Genomic DNA, 20870 nt, shown 5'->3' on the forward strand with positions numbered 1-20870 from the left:
TAAACAGTTATTGAATATTTACCACATGCGAGGAACTCTGCTAGATTTTTGGTGATTGATCTGTGATAAGTGCCCTCAAGATAGTGCCACTCACTTCCTAGACCTCTGCTCAGTTGGACCCCAGTTCAGTTCGGTAACAATCTTCACCATGAAGCTCACCCTGACTACTTAAAAAAAAATTGCAAATCCTGTTCCCTATCTTGGTTTATTCCACCCCCATGTGCTTATCACTCTCTAGCAGACTATATCATTTTACTTATATATTATGTTTATGGTGTCTCCTCCAACAATGCATAAGCGCCACAAGCACAGCCGTTTTTATTTTGCCCATTGATGTATCCCCAGCACTGGGAAGGGTGTCTGGCACGTAGAGGAGCTCAATAAATAGTTGTTGAATGAATGAATATGAGTACAGCTTAGTTGAGGAAACAAGACATATGCACAATCACAATCGGCAGAATCACGTAAAGCAAATAAATAGGTTTCGAAGTGTTCTGAGAATGTATGGGAGACTTCTCCGCCAGTTTTATTGAGATATAACTGACATACAACTTTGTATAAGTTTTAAGGTGTACAGCAGAATGACTTCACATACTTATCTATTGTGAAATTGTTACCACAATAAGTTTAGTTAACATCCATCACCTCATATAGGTACAAATTTTTTTTCCCTTGTGATGAGAACTTTTAGGGGGAGACTGTTTCTGAAGAGGCTCCTCTACTGTACTCCCATCTTTGCCTTGGTTTCTCTGCATACCCAGTAAAAAAAGTTTTTGGTACCATGTTGCAGATTCTTGTAGGAGAGAGCCCTATGCCAGTATTATTGCCTCCTTAAATGCCAGCTGGAAGAGGACTGCAAACTTAAAGTCCTGCAGGTCTTCCTTCTTTCAGAAGTTCAGTTAAACTCTAGAATTATCATATTGATAACAATTTAGCCCTTATACTAAGTGCTAGGTGTTAGTCTAAGTGCTTTATTAAGCATTAACTCATTCAGTATAAATCCAGAGTAGCTGGTGACTCTTAAATGAGTTACTGAAGAGTGATTAAAGCCTTCCTGTTAGTTTCATTCATACATTTAAGTGGACAATTTAGCAGGGCTACATGAGGAGTCAGTGCAGATGAAGCAACTGTGAAAGGAACCGCTCCTTTGTCTTTGTGTTTGTGTGAGGTCCATGGGCTGTTCCCAACCAATGATGATTGAGTGTGGCAAAGATACTAAGACAGGCTTTGGGGTGGCAGTGTAGTATAGTGGTTAAATCCATGGCCTAGCTTGGAATACTCTACTTAGAGACTAAATGACAAGTCACCAAGGGCAAGTTTATTCAATGTAAGGTTGAAAAATGAGTAAAAATAACTATCTCATAAAATATCTCATGAAATAACTATCTTATAAAAATAAGCATACATGCCATAATGTATGTATATCACTTAATGCAGCTTTTATAGCTTTCAGTAACCTTCTGTAAATTACAGTTGATGTTGTGTGTTGTCCTTTGGCTCTTCTCTTTGCTCAGGCAACAAATCAGAGAAAAATGTGAAAGCGTACTAGATCAGTGATTCTCAAACTTTAATGTGTGTGAGACTCACCTGGAGGACTCATTGAAACAGATTGCTGAGCCCCACCCTCAGAGATGCTGATTAAGTAGTTCTGGGATGCCACAGGAGAAATTGCAGGTCTCAAAAAATTCCCCGGTGCTGCTGCTACCTGGGAATTGCTGTAGAACCACGACCTTAGAATTATAAACCTCCATCTCCACCTAGTGGTTGATTTATGAAATACAATGCATATGCATTTTAACACATTTCATTTAGTCCTGATAAGTGTCCTGTGAAATAATCATTGTCTTCATTTTACAAATCATGAAACTAAGATGCAAAGAGATAAAGTAATCTTATTAAGGTTTGACAAATAGTATATGGAGAACTGATAATTGGATCCAGACTGTGAGGCTCCAAAGCCAGTGATCTCATTCAGTGTTATCCTGTCTAAAATATATTTTTCAGACCATTTCCCCCAGTAATTCCGCTTCTGAGGAAGTAATCAGAAGTATGGACAAAGAGGAATAAAGATATTTATCACAACATTATTTATTATAGTGGAAATTCATAAGAGACTTTAAGTCCATCATTGAAGGGAATGATAATATAGTGTATACTTGAGAATATTTTACAGACAACAAACATGAAGCTTTAAGTATTTTTAATTATATGGAAATTGCTTATATAACATGAAGAGGGAAATGTAGGCTATTTCATAAGATAATTACTTCAAGACCCTCCCTCCCTTATGCACATAAAAGAGAACATAGACCAAAGTATTAACATTGGCTAGTGGGATTATGTGTTATTTATATTTGTTTACCTTGTACTTTTTATTACTTACCAAATATTCTACAATGAGTATGTATTTTGGTAACTAGAAAAATATTAATTGTTATTAATTTTTATTTTTAATCAATTATATTAAAATTTGGGAAATTCTAAATTTCTATCCATTTACAAAATGTATTTAAAGAAAAAGTGACATTTATTTAGCATCTACTCTGTCCTCAGCACAATGCCAGTTACTGTGAGTGATAGTTACATGAGATGAATAAGAACTGAGCCTCCCTTTTTAGGAGTTTTCTTCCCTCTTCTACAGGTAGAACTAACACAGGAAAAAATCAGCACATGATATAAGACAGTGAGTGATTAAATATAAAGAACGATGTGCTGTGAGCCTTCATGGAAGCTGGGGAGCTTAGGGCTAGGGTAATCTTGGAGGAGATATTAACAGAATAGGGCCTTTATAGGTGGAAGTAGAACTTTCTAGAACTACATGAGCCAGGCAAAGAGACAGGAGGAAGCATAACATACATGTAGGAATAGAGACAGGATTGGCCTGCCCCTCTTTCTTTGTGTTCTGTATCGAACCTGCCACTTACATGCTTCATTTATATAAATCCCCTCAAATTGGTGATATTCAGTTTTTTCAGTGGTCGAGACCTTTCTGTTCCTTCTCTGGTGAGTGTGCAGTTACCCCTTACTTACAGGAAATAGCCTAGCACTTCACCATTCCAACTTTGATCTACCAACTGGCTGATTCAGCATCATCTGGGAGCATGTTCATTATACAGAATTACAGGCCCCACTCCAGATCACAGAATCAAGACCTGCATTTTAATAAGATTCATGTGCACGTTAATGCTCGAGAGACTCTGATGTAGCATGCCGTGATTAGACTCACTCTTTAAGGGCATGGTGGATGATCTGGGAGGACTACATATTAACCAACACTTGAGAAGGAGTATTTTTGCCAGTTTAACCATAGCAAATACCTGCTGTATACAGTGCAGAGAAGAATGAGGCATGGTTATTTGGGTAAGTACAGAGGAAATTACTGTCCCATTTTGATGAAGCACAGAAATGGAGGGTGCGGGTGCTGTGTCCTCAGGGAGATGAAATGGGGCACTGTGATAGCAGAGGACCTTGACTGGGAAGGTGATGGGGCATTGAGGGCAGCTTCATCTATTTCACAGTTACATCTGTGTTGAATTACAGCTTAGTTTCCTCTTTGCTCCTTTATTTGAAAAATTCTGCTCTTTCAGCATGGTGTTCTGTTTGTTACCAGCTGAATCCTGTTTATTGGCTATGAATTCAAAGGGAGAGAAAAAGATCCAGTGGCTGATGTTATTGGGCTAGGGGTGAGGTGCAGAGGCATGGAAGAACAGGTGGACAAAACCAGTAGCTATAACCCATTATGAAACGGTGATTACCTCTTTCCTATCAAGTGCAGTTTTCTTCTGAGTTTTAGTTGCGTACTTGGTCCGAGTCACAGTGAAACCTTTGAGGTTTTGTGAAGGAAGGACAGAGCTGTTGACTTCAAGTCCTACATTTCTGGTTCCCTTTTTGGCTTTTAGAAATAAAGTTTGGTTTCCTGAAGGCAAGATGAATCTTCTTTAGGGTCCTTCAGGTCACGACCAAAGGAGACTAGGTTAAGTGAGGGCAGAGTCATGTCAAAACAAATGATAAAAGTAACTCACATGGCATGTCTTGTGAATTTTCTTTAAAGATATATAAATTTAAGACTCTGATATGAGTGACTAAAATAAATCATGTTCAGGGGATCCAAAAAGCCAGGGAAGAATCTCTGTGATAACGGCTACTAGGCTGAGTTTTCAGAGGTGGTTGGACCCTATATTTCATCATCCTATTTTGCTTCTTGCTCAAAGTGAAAAAATACAGGACTTCCTCCAGCTAACTGGATCAATGCCCAACCACCCTTTAGAGAAATCTGTTATAGGCTGTGAGACAGAAAAGCTTATAAGGCAAGTGTGTGTTAGCTTTGCTGGATTATTTCCTTTGTTTGTCATCTTCAGATATTATTTTCTTCTTTAATTTATCAACTGGAGTCATCACCAGGATATATCCAGCCATTTTAGAATCAGCAGGTGATGACCAATAAACATAGGAACTCATCATAGAAATAGGGCCATGGTGGTGGGATGGGGGCACTAGAGACAAGAGGGGATCACTTTCAGGGCCTGCCATCCCCACTGTATGCACCTTCATCTTAGAGCTGACTTTAAAAGCTTAATGAATAACTTAGCAAGGGCACGCAGAATAAGTTTTTTATTGTAAGGAACTTAGCCCTGGAATCCAGGTTTATGGAAGGATACCTATGGTGGTAAGATGAAGAGTCGTTTTCTACAGGGATGTCTCCTCCCCCCTTTTTTTCACTCTATATTCTCAAATTCAGTAGATATTTTTGTCCCCCTGTGCTTTTATATTTTACATTACAGAGGTCTCAGATGATAAATTAAAGCTGTGGTGCCTCGTAGATGAAGATCCATTGACATATCTGCCAAAAGAAATACATGATCCATGCATTTTGATGAAATATTAAAGTGAATGAGTATTTTACAGTGAAAGTATTCATATCTAGATTTAAAAAATCATTTGGAAAATAGTAATGAAACATAACAATGTAGTTTTATTTTGATGAGGATAATTCTTAAGAGACAGTTTTATATAGAATAAGTTAATAATTTTTCAGTGTGTGATTAAAATCTGGTGGTGGCGGTGGTGGATTTAAGCAACTAGTGGATTGGCCTAGGTAATCTACCTCTAAGATCCCTTCTTACCCTGAGATTCTACAATGCAAATGTTGTTGAATATGTAAAGCTACAGAGTGTGGTGGCTCGTTCAGCATCCCAGATGGTTTACCCACAGGACAAGCACACTGTGCTATTTTTGTGGGAGCTTCAAAAGCTGTTTTAAAACCAGTCAGTCAATAAATATTTATAAGCTATCTACTATGTGCAAGACACCGTGCCAGGAACTTGAGAAGACTCAAAGGACAAGAATCCTTTCCTCAGGAAGTTTTCAACATATTTTCTCAAATGTCTGAGATCTTCTTGTGAAATCTGTCCTAGGAAATTTTCTCCTAATAAATTCCTAAGAGCTAAAAGGTAACTTTCTAGGTAATTCAGAGAATTCTTCCTCTCTAGGAAGGAATATACAGAGAGTAGGCCAAAGTGCCATTAGTAAAAACAAAACAAAATACCTAGATGTATTCTAAGCAAGGCAATATAGAAGTATCTACTTTACAAAATAATTTACACTATTTAATCAAGATACAAGGAAGTGTGTCTGTGAATAATTCTACCAGGGCATGAAGAATAAGTCTATATGTTAGTAGTAGCATACACCAGTAGAATCACTTATACTGGGCTACTAAAGAAATTAACCACTGAGTGTTTCTCTTATTTGATTAGGATAGTGTTACCCCCAATATATTCTCTAGATCCTGCAGATTATGAGTTGGTGATGGGGTATGGCAAGTCCTACTCTATTTATCCGATGCTCAGTCGAAGAGGGGGAGTCCTTCCCTCTCTACCTTCCTAAGTCTTGTCTCCAGGCTACTAGTTCTGGGTAAATATTCTCTCTTCCCCCATTCTTCTTCTTGAATGTGTTCCTCTGGCTGAGCTGTGTCTACCTGGTAAAGGCCATAAGAAAATTAAAAATAAAAGTAGGTAATAGTGTCTACTATTTCCAAAATACATTCTACAATGATGGTTAGGCTGGGCCAAGAGAAAAATTGGGATAGAATTTAGAGTAAATAAAAAGAGGGAGTGAGATGGGCAGTCTTAAGATATCCAAATGGTATAGCAGGGAAAAAAGATAAATGGAAGGGAAGAAAGGAGTCAGAGATTGATTGACAAGTGATACATTGGGAGACAAAACAGAAAGGTGAAAAGAGAGGAAGACATATGGAGAAAGTAGATGTAAAGACTAGTGATGGTTAAAGATAGCTTATTATATAAGAAGTGATAGAGAGAGAAAGATGAGGAAGGATAAAATAGAAAACTAAACATAGAATGGTTGAAAGAAAGAAAAGAAGGAAGGAAGATAAAAAAGGAAATGATAAAGGTAAAGAAAGAGGTAGTAGAAGAAAAAATTCCAAAAGAGAATATTAACCAGGAAAAAAAAAAAAACCTGACAAAGACCAACATGAGAAAAAAAAAAAAGTACAGTGCATTAGGGTTATATTGATGTATAGATCTCCATACATAAAATGGAAAGTTCATCTGCTTTTCTGTCTTGCAAAACCAGACAATTTTGCAAGTATGGAACCTTGAGAGAAAAAGGAAGAATCGGCAAGCAACGGGGAAACTAATCCAGACAAGTGGCTTCCAAGTTTCAAGGCAGTGGTGGTCATAGCCTTCCTGTTTTTTTTTTTTTTTTTAAGTCTGTGCTAATTGGTGACAATACTGGATCTAGCGCCTCCCAGAGCCCCAACCTCCTATTGCTGGAATGGGGAAAAACTTAAGGATCGCCAAGAGGGTGAGATACTTATCAAGTCTTGGGGGAAGAATGTCTGGAAACCACTGTAGAATAGCAGGTATTTTCCTTCCCCAAAGAATGCTTGATTGAGATAATTCCTAGGCCTGAAGTAGTAAGCAGTCTTGCACCTCGTCCTGTGGATTGGTCCCTACTTGAAGAGAATCAAATAGAGTGTGTTCATCTGCATTAAGTGGGTCTACATTTATATTCTGAAACTGTGCCCTGGTAGCTAACTCAGCCAATGAGTTAGGAATTTCAGTAGGCATAATTGGATCCCCATCAAATGAGCCTTGCCTTCCAAAGCTAGATGGAGTTCCAGTGCTGGAGGTGTGATGCTTTGTTAATTTGGAGCCAAAACATGGTAACTGTAGGATGCTAGATGCTCTCTGCTGCCTTTCACCCTCATTTCCTTGCACTTCACTTGGAATTCCTTCTGGCTTGGGACCTTCATCAGGTATACCAATAACAAGCTGCTCAGGAGTAAGATCAACAGTTCTTTCATTGAGAGGGTTGCCTTCAAATATTTGTTCCAAAATGTTTCCTTCTCCTCCAAGATCACTTTTGAGGCAAGGTGTATTCTTTGATTGAAGGGAACTGGTTTCGGGAAAGGGCATAATTCCCCTTTGGCCCAACTGATTTATAGAACATGGTGTGTTCCTCTTCAGAGTGGACACGTCATCTCTGAAAGGACTTGGGTTTTGACTTTCTCCAGGCAGTCTTTTTTCTGAGCTGTTTCTTTGGCCAGGTAGGATGCTTGTCGGGGAGATAGTATGTCTTGCATGCTTAGTATGACTGTCTTCTGTATACACAGGGCTGGTGTCTTGGTTCTCCCCTGGTGCAAGACCAAAAGATGGAGTGTAGTCTTGTAGAGCAAGTGGATTGTCCTTGGGCCCTGTGGAGCCACCAGCACAGCAAGGGCCTCTCTGGCTTAGGTGAAATAAATGTGCTCCTTTTTGACCTGCTGGGTAACTTGGAGGAATTAAGTCTGGGAAAGCCAAGTGTTCTCTCTCTGGTGAATTTAACCTAGTGATCTGCATGCCATAATTCAAATTCTCACCTTCATGCCATATTGGATTTTTCTGAAGCCCAGCTGGGGAGTTACTGGAATAAGACTTGTTCTCCTTCTGGTATGGTGAACTAACAGGGGCTCTGTGTAAATTTGTTGGCTGATCCCAGAAATTTCTGTTAAAATATGGCCTTCTTTCTTTCTGCTCTTGGGCTTGAATCCTGTGGTCCCAGGAGTTCCAAGAAGGAAACATAGTGCTTTCTTCTTGTCCAACGGCATTATTAGCATAATAGCCCCTGCTCTCCACCAGCCGTGGTTCAGTGGGAGCTGTATTATATGATGGGAAATTCTCATCTGGGCTCCAGGGGTAAAATTCACCATAAGGGAAATCCTCCCTGGGTTTTGATGGATTATCTAAGGAATAGGGAAGGTATTCCTTTGGTTGATTTGAGGTATATTGCTCGCTTTCATAGTGCCTAACTGTTGGGTCTCCTTTAAAGCTTGACTCCGCCACACCCCATCTACTTTGTCCTGGGAAAGATTCATCTCCAGTTGGATCTATTGGGTCTTCTTCATTATAAGGGATTGTCTTTTTTGGGTCTGGACTATTCATGGGATAGTGTGGATTTTCAGGTTGCCTCATTGCATTGGGAGAGTCATCTCTTTCAGCCCATGTATTACTTCTAAGGTATGGTGAGTTTTCCCTGGGATCATAGGGGTTATAGTAGTAACGCGTCCTCCAGAGCCATGGGAAGGATGAGGTAAGTGTTCTTTATGCCTTCCAGGATCTTCCTTAAAAGGTGGAGAGCTTTCTTGTTGGTTCCAAGTATTTCTTCCAGCAGGAAAATGTTCCCTTGCAGGGGAAGGGAATCCCTCAGGGTACACAGGCTGATATATACTGTGCTTTAATTCTGGCTGATTTATTTCTGATTCATATGGAATTCTTCTTGGCTCTAAAATAATCCCTTTGGGCAAATTCTGGCTTTGGGTTTGTCCATTAGAATTTGGAGCTCTTCTGGAATCTCCTCTCAGGTAATAAGAGTTTTCACGTTGACCAATAGAATTAAAATTTGGGACTAGCATGTTATGCTCAGGTTGAGGCAGTTTACAGTTTCATTTATTAACTCCATAGTCTTGAGAGTTTCTCCAGGGGCCATTTGGATCCCTTGTAGGAATGACTATTCTTTCTTTTTGACTTACTGGCTTCTCTCTTGGATTTTGGATGTTTTCATTGTGGCCAACAGTACCATGTTTGGGACCCAGAGGGGCAACATTGGTTCCCACAGGGTGTTTATTTGGCCCTTCAGGCTTTCTTCTGAAATTTGCTGGATTTCCTGCATAATTGGGAGAATTGCCTCTTGCAGTGGAAGCATAAGCTCTGGGATATATTGGATATCCTAGACGAACTGCTTGTTTGCCTTCCAAAGCAAAGGAGTTCCACCAGGGACCCCTTTGAATTTGTTGATTTCGGTAAAAAGGCCCATTACGTCTGTGCCCCATAACGGTGCCAGTAGGTCGCCATTGTCTTCCTGCAGGAAAACTTCGGATGTTAGGATTTGGATAATTTTCATGAGTATTTGTCTGACTTGGTCCCCGTGGGGTTTGACTTCTTGGAACTCCCTGGCCTGAAACATTTACTGCAGGGCTGTTTTGAGCTGTAGGATTGCTCACAGTGTTAGACCCCTGGACACTGTTTCCTGTTGGGCTGGTGTCATTTCCACCCTGACTCCATCTGGGATTGGGTGCATTTGACTGGGTAGAATTAGTTTCAGGAACTGTTGAATTAGCCGAAGGATCGGTGGCTGGACTCTCTGTTTTAGGAGGATCTTTTTCTTTTGGTTTTTCAAAATCTTGTTCAAACATCTCTTCTGAATAATAAGGAGGATGGCCCCCAAATCCATGATATCCAAAATATCCAAAGTAAGGATTCTGTAGGGAAGAAGATGGAAATTGATAATTACTCTTTGTTTCCCACCATGGTGCTGCTTGGAATTTTTTAAAGTGATAGAAAAAATCTTATTGGCCACATAATTTTTAAATCACCGTTGGCTATGCTTTCTTTCTTGAAATTTGATTCCTCCTTGGTTTCCATGACCCTTCTTCCTTCTGGTACTCTTACTATCTGACCATTACTTTTCAGTTTTCTCTTCCTAGGCCTGGATTCTAAATCTAAGTTCTTTTTGTTTTTTTTTTAGGATTCCATCCTCTATCCACCTTATTCTTTTGTTCTCATTTTGCACACCTGCTTTGATCAATCTATTGCAGTCCAGTTCTTTCAATACAGATACATGCCAGTGACTCCTAAAGCCATAACTCTGGCACATGATTCTCTCCTGAGGTTGAGACAGCAAGACTGCTACACTAAAGAGTTTATGAGTATCTCCAATTGAATGTACCCAGACTGGACTCATTTTACCCAAAACCTCATTCTCTAATATTCTGTATCTAAGCAGAATTCACCACTATCTACCCAGTTTCCCAAGTTTCCACTCTCTCCTTTATTTCCCCCAGATAATTAATGACCAAATCTTATAAAATCGAAACTTTCATCTTTGCCCCTCCTCCTTTATCCCCAATACCCCTGAACTGTTGCAACAGTTTTCTTACTGGTTACTCTGGATATAATTTTACTTTCCTATAATCCTGCCTCTCCATTGCCATCAGAGTAGTGGAGGTTGGGGGTGGGTGTTTGGGAAAGTTCTGTCACTTTCCTCCTTAAATATTAAGTAAAGTTGCCCTTACCTTACAGGACAAACTCTAAACCCAGAGCATAACATACAAAGCATGGTGCCAAAGAGTGGAGCTCTAGACAAATATGGGTTAAAATCCCTATTCCACCAGTACTAATAGTATGACTCTGGGCTAACCTCAGTTTATTCATTTGTAAAATGGAGATAATAAAATAATATCTACCTCATAGGTTATCATGAGGATCAAGTGAGGTAACATATATAAAGCTCAGTGCCTGGTACTTAACTAAGTGCCTGGTAATAATAATATATAATATTAATAAATATAATAATGATAATTATTATTATTTTAAATAATCATCTGGCCCATAACAATTATATCCAGCCTCACTTCCTCCCCCTTGTACTTTATGCGGTTGTAAATCACACTACTTGCAGCACTATTCACAATGACCTTAAAAAAGAAGGAAACTCTGCAATATGCACCAACATAGATGAACCTTGAGGACGTTTTGGTAAGTGAAGTAAGCCAGTCACAGAAAGATGAATGCTGCATGATTCCATTTTATGAGGTATCTAAAACAGTCACATTCATAGGATCAAAGAGTAGAACGGTGATTGCCAGGGGCTAGGGGGAGGGGGAAATGGGGAGTTGCTAATCAACGGGCTTAACGGTTCAGTTAAGCAAGATGAATAAGATCTGCTGTAGAACATTGTACCTATAGGCAACAATATTGTATTGTATACTTCAGAATTTGTTGGGAGGGTAGATCTCATGTTAAGTGTTCTTACTATAATAGATAATAATTAAAAAACAACTACTTTTAGTTCTCTGAGTACTCTATGTTTCAGTGCCTTTGCACATGGCTTCTTCAGATTGAACTTTCTCTTTGCCTATACATTTATCCCTCCTGGAGAACTTGATTCATCTTCAGGACTCAGCTTGAATGCTCCCTTCTCTGTCCTGGTTTTCTTGGGCAGAATTAGGCTCTACTCTCAGGTGTCCACAGCAGTACAGGCTTCTGCTTTAACAGTTATCCCACTGAATTTCAGTTGCTTATTTTTCTGGGATTCTCCCACTTGACTTTCCCATGTGAAGTTTTTGAGTGAACACATTCTTCTCATCTTTGTTTTCCCCAGTACCTAGCACAGTGGGAAGTGCTTAATAAATGTTTGTTTAATGAATGATGCAATCATCATGAGCAGTGTCAGTTAGTATGTTTGTTAGACACACATGTGGCATTTAGGTCATTTAGTTTTTCTTTTAAAAAAAATACAATCTAAAGAAAAAGTATTTTTATCCCTACTTGTGGATCGAGATGAAGAGACGGATGGGTGAGGATATGTCTCGGACAGCATGCAGGAAATCAGGCAGTGTCCCCGAGAGGTGGAATGCAGATTTGTTAATACCTATGCTAATTGCCTGGGTCATCCTCTTTCACTCTCTCATGAAATGTTTGTAAAAATTTGAAGTGCCCATGTTTACAATAGCCAGGACATGGAAGCAACCTAAATGTCCAAAAGAATGAAATAATGCCATTTGCAGCAACATGGATGGACCTAGAGATTGTCATACTGAGTGAAGTCAGTCAGACAGAGAAAGACAAATATCATGTGATACCGCTTATATGTGGAATCTAGAAAAAAGGGTACAAATGAACTTATCTACAAAACAGAAATAGAGTCACAGATGTAGAAAATAAACTTATGGTTACCAGGGGGTAAGGGGGAGGAGGGATAAATTGGAAGACTGGGATTGACATATACACACTACTATATATAAAGCAGATAACTAATAAAGACATACTGTATAGCACAGGGAACTCTACTCAATACTCTGTAATGGCCTACATGGGAAAAGAACCTAAAAAAGAGTGGATATATGCATATATATAACAGATTCACTTTGCTCTACACCTGAAACTAACACAACATTGTAAACTAACTATACCACAATGAAAATTAAAAAAAAAATTGAAGTGCCCATTTCCAGGTTGCATACATTTATCTGAATAATCATTTGGGATTATTTCACAATGATATATCTGAAAGCACCTTATGCCATTACTGAATAGGAATTTTCAATGTCATTATTTTAACTACCCGCCCCTCAGCCCCTCCCCCTAGAACTATCAGGTTTCCACATTTCACTGAGGACATATCACATATTTAGGGAAAAAGAGGAAGTACACTCCAGGGGTGGGGTACTGTGCCACAATCACTACAATGGCTTTTTTTGATGACACATTGCTAGAATATTTAAATAGTGTATCACTGCATTTGGCCCCTCTCCTAGTGTGGTGTACTAAAAAAGCCATTGGATAGGATATCAGAACACTTGGATTCTGGGTCCAGTTTATCCTCTAACTCAGTAGGTAAAACTGAATAGTAATTTAGCTTCTCTTGGCTTCAATTTATTTGTACAATGAGGTCAGTAGATGATTACTTAATTCCCTTCTGGGGATAACATTCTGAGATAGATTTACTTCATTCCTGTTGACTAGTTGTTCCATCACTGTTTAGAGTCCAGCATCAACCTTGAGCAAAGGTTAGTAAGTTAGTCTTCTGAGAGAGAGAGAGAGAGAGAGAGAGAGAGAGAGAGAGAGAGAGAGGTTGATTTCTATACATGTAGAGGAGAAATGATATATCACATTTATTTTATTTTAGATTACTTGCTTGGTTTGTTTCACTTTTTAAAAATCACGGGTGATTGAGCTACAGGTTCATGTGTTGGAATTTAACTTTCTTATTAGATAGGGATAAAAAAAAGCAGAGACTTTCAGATTGTAATTCCTAATGAGGAACGTAGCTTTGCTTGTACTTACCCCACCTTCTTCATTGCTGACTGGTGGACGTCCATAACCTGATGGTACCCTCTGAAAGGTGAAAGACACAATGAACACAGAGAAAACCACTTTCTACGCTGCCATTTGATTGTAAAACTCAAGATTTTAAAAAATAGTTCAAGTCAGCGTTAGCAGTGTTGGTGGCTTTTAGCTTCTGAGTCTTTAGCTCTTAAAATCTAGCTATTAATAATTATGACATAACCATCAGTGAATTCTGGTAAATACAGAGCCTTCAGCTGGATCCCAGGTTATCTTACGCAAAATACCATGTGTGGCTGCATCTCCTGGCAGTCGTCCTGCCCCATCACCAATACACACATGCGTGCGTGCGCGCGCGCACACACACACACACACACACACAGAGAGAGAGAGAGAGAGATTTGAGTGCTGTTAGGATCCAAACATCTATATTAGAATATCTAATAATTGAGATTAAATAATGATGTTATTTTTTGAATGTTTACATTTAAGGTGACAAACTGACAATCCTTCCTGGATTATTACTAAAATATTTTTATAGTCAAAACCAAGGTTTATTTTCTTAATCAAACTAGGAGGTTGGGTTTCTGCTCATGGGAGGGTTGAGAAAAGCATAGTGGGAGGGTTTCAAAAAGCAATTCACAGAAGTTCTACATAGATGAGATTAATAGATATTTCAGCAAGAGAATCATGTTCATCTCCTTTTTAAATCTTCACCTGGTACTGCCTTCATTTTCTTAGTTCAGTATTGCCAGTAAAAAGGATGTCACTCTTATAAGGAAAAAGAAATAAGAAACTTTTACTGCTTGAAATGAATTGTTCCTTGGTTATAAGAAGCCTTCTTGGTTATAGAATTGTAGACAAGAAAAACCAATGCCATAGCTAAATGAAGAGTCATCAGATATTTATTGTTGTTGTTTTTGTTAGTTTAACTGCAACTGACCATTAATATTTCTTTAGTTCAATTAGTTTATTTTGTGATTCATATTTTAAATGCTTGTCATGCAATTTCAACATTATGTTTTATTTTAATGATTTTAACCTTTAAAGGATTCCTATAATTATTATTTGCAAGATTCTTTACAATGAAATATCTTTGTCTAGAAATAATAAGATATTATGGAAAGATCTTAGTCTAATCATGGTTTTCAAACTCCATTTTGTCCCAATTTCCCCATTACATTAAATGAGGATAATCTTTGTGTTTTCTCATCTCTTGGGTGAGGAATAGTAGTGAAGGAGCACAACCTTTTGAAATTAATTCATTATCTAAGTTAGTAGTAGTGTTGGATGATTTAGGCTGTGTTCATTTCTCCAATTTGAGTAAAAAATCCATTTAAAAAGTTCTTTTTTTCCTACATGATTACTGATGTGATGATTTTGTTTCATATTCTCTACTGATTGGCATATGGCATTCCATTTAGAATGTATGAACTCAAATTAGTTTGAGATATAACATGCTAATATTATTTTTCAATTCTAGTTTAAAGGAAAGGAACTCACATGTGGAACATGCCACGGTGGCTGTTAATAGGGAAATAGCCCATTGCCGAATGGTGGGAATGCCTAGAAAGAACAAAAGAATCAGAGTGATGTGGAAATGAGAAGAGTAAATGAAAAATGAAACAAACTTACTAAAGACAATTATTTGGAACTTGGAAGTCTACATCTTCCTTTGCATTAAACTGTGAATTTTTTAAGGGCAGAGATGATAATAATAATAATAACAATTAGTATTATTGAGCACTTATGTTCTAGGTAATGTGCTGAGAATTTTATACTAGTAAGCTCATTTAATCCTCACATAACCATAGAAGATATGTGCTATTATTCTCATTTCACTTAAGATTCTGAGGTTCAGAGAAATTGAGTCACTTGCCCCAAATCTCAGAGCTGGTAAATGATTGAAGCCAGGATTCAAAGCCAGGAGTGTCTTTTCATTCAAATTTGTATTCTCTACAGCTATAATAGGTCTGATAATGAAGGCTAATCGACTTAAGACAACATTTTAGAAGCTCCATGATGGATGAGATCTTGAGAAACCATCTGCCTATCTTCTTGCTTTAAGTCAGGACTACATTTATGCTATCCTGAAGTCCTGGAAGCAGTGTTAACTTTCAGAGCAATATTTTAGATCATCGAAGCGTAGATCTGGAAGGGACTTAGAGAACATTCCATTTACTCATGATGAACCTGGAGCAAAGTGACTTGCTCAAGATCATACAACTAATAAGGGCCAGGGTGGAATTCGAATCTCTGTGCCCTGACTTTTCTATTGGTGCTCATGTTTATACCCTGTTGCCTCTGTATTTTAAAGGGAGCTTCTCAACAGTATTTGGGTAATTTTTCATTAAATGAAGGCTAGAATAGACTCACCAGGCAGTTTTGGATAGGTGGTGACAGCATCACCTTGGAAGAAAGTGTCCAAACTAATGATGCTGTTTTGTACATAGCGGTATCCGTGTTGAGGAGCGTTGGAGGAAGTGTGTTTGTGAGGATGGCATGGCCCTCCCAAGCCCTCTGAGGCCATTTATGACTCTGGTTTGGAATTTTGCTGGGCAAGCCTCACCTGAGGTGTCTGGGTTTCCTCTTGGGGCTGAGTTGGGGTGGGTGATGGCTGCTTTAAAGGATGCTCCGGTAGGGGCTGCTTTAGTTGAGGCTGGTTGGGTTTCTGGGTCTCTGGGGCTTGATCAGTCTTGCTCTGGTGTTTGGGTGCTGAGGGAGATGAGGGTTTCTGTGGGCGCTTCTTGTTGGGTGGTGGCTGAGGCCACATGGGCATCTGGTACGGCAGGAAGAGCTGAGGGAGCTGCATACCATTTCCATACAAGGGACCCAGGTGTGCCATCTGCAAGGGTAGTAAATAACAGTAAAATCACATGAGGGCTGGTACTCCAGCTCTTCCCACCCTCTTCTGTCAGTCTCTAAAACTCAGTCCAGGATCTTAAAAAGCCTATGAAGCTTAAGTCAACAGTGGAAGCTTCAAGCTCATTAGCTAGCATTTTTTTTTTTTTAATGCTCTCCTATACTTTTTATTTTTGTTATTTTTTTTAATTGGAGTATAGTTGCTTTACAATGTTGTGTTAGTTTCCACTGTACAACGAAGTGAATCAGCTATATGTATACGTATATCCCCTCCCTCTTGGACCTCCCTCTCACCCCCCTAGCTAGCATTTCTTTACATGTTTTCTTACAGAAATGAATTTCAGTCTTTCAGAAAACCAATGAAACAAAGCAAAAGGCAGAATTAGGTGAGAAATTTCAGTTAAAGAATTCAGCTTATAATTTTCTAACTGGAGCCCTGACTCAGGTAAGAAGTGTACAAGTCAAGTTACAGAGGAGTTGATATCAAGTTCAAAATTCCTGTGACTTGTTACAGGCTGGATGAAGAGGAGAAAGAGCAAAAAGAAGACAAAGGAAGTGAGAGTGTTAAAAAAAAAAAAAAAAGAGTAAAAGTTTTATGTGTGTAAATATCCTTATATGGGGCCTATGCTTCTCGATTACAGGTGAATCCTCATTAATTCCGTTTTCATTATGAAGATCTCCACAATTACAAGGTTGGCAGGGAAGCAAAAGTAGTTATAATCTGAAAATGCTAATGTATGAATTGACCTCTTACAACAGTAGTTCCCATTCAAACATTCCCTCTCTGACTTAACACCAGTTTCTGTCTCCAGGCTTCGTTAATCAGTCTCTCACTGTCTATGGATGATACACACACAATACCGTGCAAATGCCATATGGATTGATGGAAGGTGAAATTGCAAATCTTGCATTAAGATGTAGGATTTCATGACAATTAAGTTGGTAAAAATTTCAAATCACTGGCAAATTTGCTAAAACTGAGAATGAGAGTTTGAAAAGTTGGGCCTATCAAAAGTTAAAATGAGAAAATTGACAATGATGATGATTTTAGGTGAGGGGCTTTAAAAGAGAATGACTTGAATGAAAAAGATTAAGGGAAAATTGATGAAGTCCTTGATTTTTCCCCCCAATGGGTCTCATGATCATGTTACAAAAGTCAAAAGTAACATATAGTATTATTGTACTATCATACAATTTTTTCAGAAAAATTATGCCAGAAGATTCAACTGATAATATGTTCATTATTAGTTAGTTCTAAGAGTTAGCACATAGTGGGAAGTATAAGCTAAATTTTAAAAATTGGACAAAAACTTATTTCATAATTTTAGTGTTATCTTTCAAGATAATCCAAATAAAACTTTATCCTCCTCCCAGTGTTTACTTATGCTATTTTTTTGTTCTCATTATTTGTAAATATATCTTGTGTAGTCTTTTCCCAGAACAAATTTCTCTCAGATATAAAGAAGCAGTATAATTAATAAACACTTTTTATCTACATGAAAGTACAATATTAATGAATAAGAAGAAAATTTGGTGTAAGGGGATAGGTGAAATAATTTTTTTTCCTTGAAACTCTTATAATGGTTAATTAAAACATGTGAATAATGATTGGTGTCTTTATTAGCTAAGACAAACCTTATAACTATCTGTGTATAAACAAGAAATCATTAGAAATAATATAAAGCGGAACTTACAGGTGGGGGGTTCATAAAGTTGAAGTGACCATAGCGCATCATCTGTGACAAAAGGAATCCTTTTATGTGGCACAAAGTGAAAATTTTTTATTCAATAAAATCACAAGAAATAAGTTTCTGATTTTTAGATATAACAGTCATAATGTCTTTTACTGGTTATGCATGAATTTAAAATAAGTAATGAAATTTAAAAACCTTCTATGGCACTATGATTTGAGAGTTTAAGAGGTAGAGTCTCTCTGCCTCTTTCATAAGAAATTTTATATATCAGAAAGTTTTCCAGTATTCTCCTTTTTATTTTTTATTTTTTGGCGGCACCTTGCAGCTTGCAGAATCTCAGTTCCCTGACTAGGGACTGAATCTGGGCCTGGCATTAAAAGCCCAGAATCCTAACCTCTAGGCAACCAGGGAACTCCCTAATATTCTTCTTTTTAAATGAACTCTCAGGACAGGGCTCTGGAAAATGTCTCTCCTGAGACTGAACATACATACCTCCTCACTTTTACTGCTAAATCCAGGCATTCGGGGCATTTGCAACTGGAAGTGAGAGAATATTTGTGACAAATTCAGAACATCAATTGAAATAAGCCCAGGAATTGTCCCCAAGCTATGCAACAATAGAACATAAAGAAAAGTCCTAATTTTTTTTAATACTCACTGGCATAGCAATGGAATAACCAAGCAGACCTAGAAAGATGAGGAGAATCTTCATTTTTCCACTTGGTACCTGGAATACAAAACTGGATTTTATTTTTGAACTGTGAAATAATTCTGCTGGGGGCACTTGGTGCTTATCCAGGCACTAGCCCACCTGCCTGTCAAGGAGAACACTGATATACACAGTGAAAGGGACCTCTGCTGCCATGTTTATTTTACATTAAGAAACTATTAGATAGTTATTACCTGGTACTGTTCTAAGCTGCCAAAAGGGTCAGTTAAAAAGGAAAGATAAAAGTAAGAGAGGGAGAGAGAGAGAAAGAGAGAGACAGAGAGACAGAAGACATTGATGCTTGAAAAGATGGCTCATAGCACTGGAATGTGAAAATTAGAAATTTATCTTGAAAAATATGAATGTTGGTGATTTTGAATTTCTAGTTGCTAGGCTGGTTTAGAAAGTCATAGTAGTGTCTAACTATATTCACTGTTCAGGATAATCTCAGTCCCAGTGATGGGACAATCCAAAATCAGTACTTTGAGCTACTTTCTAAGGTGCTATAGACTACATTCCATTATAAAAAGGCTTGTTATATACACTGGAATATTTTAGAATCTATGCTTTTCTTCTTTCCGCTATTGTTGTTCTGTTATTATTATTGTTATTGTTATTATTTAATCTTTTTACAAATCACTTCTGCTCAAGGTCTGGTAAAAGAAATGGGAAAAAATAAGAAAAACTATAAATTTATCTCTTTGTTAGACACTTTGATTAAACATAGAGGAAAAGATAGAAACTATAGACATATATGAAGTTTGGAGATTGTTTTCATGGATTTTATTTATCCCACTCTAGTTAATTATGCAAGGCTTGTATAATTAATACTTGTATTTACATCTTTGAACAAGGTTTCTTCTAAAGCATTTACTTGGGTAACCCCTTAAGAAAACTCTTCCACTTGCATATATAATAGACAAAAATAAAGGTTTTAATCAGAATGATATATTTTCATGGTTTATCAGATGCAAGACAATTCCTAGCCAGTAACCAGGATATAGACACCAGTATTTGCTCATTCCTTTTGTTTCTTCTTTCATTTTCTGGGCATGAAATGCACCTAGTAGTGATTTGAGCCAATGCTCACCCTTCTACTTCCTTTCCACAGAAGCAATATAACTAGAGGACACTTCATCATTTTCTTAAACGTAGGTTTAATGAGTTACCTTTTATATATCAGAGAAATTGGGAGAGTGTAATTAAACAAAGGAAGCAGTAATATGTAAATGCCTTTCCTACCAATTAAAGATTTTCAGAATCATAGCATTGTAGAGAATTAAAAATAACTGAAACTAGTGTGCTTAGTATAGGCTACAACAACACAAGGAAGTTAATAAGGAGAATACTGGTGAATGCTTTCCTAAATCTACTTTCTAAGATTATGGCCTGAGATTTTGGGGGAACCTTTGTATGTTTAATTTCTATCTTGCTTAATCATCCATTTAATTTCTGTAGTAGCAGTCACTGAGATTCTTGGTAATGCTACACACTCATATAGGAAGATGTGGTCTTTTGTTTTGCAAGTATAAAATGTCACTCTTTTTCTCTTTTATAAAATTAATATATTATGTTGGATGACTTTAAGATTCCTTCCATCTCTAAAAATTAATAATTGGATAAAAGTCTATGCTTAGCTGTTTTTTTTTTTTAAATTATAATGATTGTTATGGAATACAATGACTATGTAAGTTCTTAGTTCTAACATTCCATCTGTGGACTCAGATGCTCTTTTTTCTTCTGACATATTTAAATAGTGTTTTATCCTCTCAGGTGTACTTCTGACAATATTTAGTTCGATATCTGATCTGTTTGTATTAGGAAAAATAAATGAAAATACTCACCAAGTTATCTAGCTTAGGAGAAGAGGCTTCATGCCTGCACTGCAGCAGCAACATTTTTTCACCAAAATTTTCATAAGCCTTTAAGAAAAGTATAGATTTTGCATGAGAAGAAGCTCAAATATAGAAGTGAAACAAATAAATGAAGAAACTAAGAGCAAAGCTTCAGCTCTACCTTTATTAGAGAGTCTTCAAACTCTCTTCAAGCTTAATCTTCTATTGCTTTAAGAGTAGGGTGAAAGCTAAATCAGAGAGAAAATGACCCAGGCACCGTATTTTGAGATACTTTTAGTGCAATGTTGACAAAACTTGAATGCTCAATGGGGACGTGTACAAAAGCTCAGTGTTAAATGAGATCTAAATAGTTTGGAAGAAAGCTTATAAGAAAAATAAATACACCAGCTAAACCAAGAAGTTT

The 20870-nt window shown here is 37.6% G+C and overlaps 1 protein-coding gene across 1 annotated transcript; it reads right to left on the minus strand.

Annotated features, from left to right (window-relative positions):
• Positions 1 to 6923: 6923 nt before the first annotated feature.
• ENAM (enamelin) lies at positions 6924 to 20509 on the minus strand. The gene is given in 9 exon segments (XM_068542172.1): positions 6924 to 8560; positions 8563 to 9760; positions 13347 to 13397; positions 14850 to 14912; positions 15916 to 16191; positions 17903 to 17944; positions 18395 to 18439; positions 18561 to 18629; positions 20456 to 20509. Coding segments are annotated over 9 exon segments (3435 nt in total).
• Positions 20510 to 20870: the final 361 nt, after the last annotated feature.

Source organism: Eschrichtius robustus, chromosome 4 (genome assembly GCF_028021215.1).
Source record: "Eschrichtius robustus isolate mEscRob2 chromosome 4, mEscRob2.pri, whole genome shotgun sequence".
Classification (NCBI taxonomy): domain Eukaryota; kingdom Metazoa; phylum Chordata; class Mammalia; order Artiodactyla; family Eschrichtiidae; genus Eschrichtius; species Eschrichtius robustus.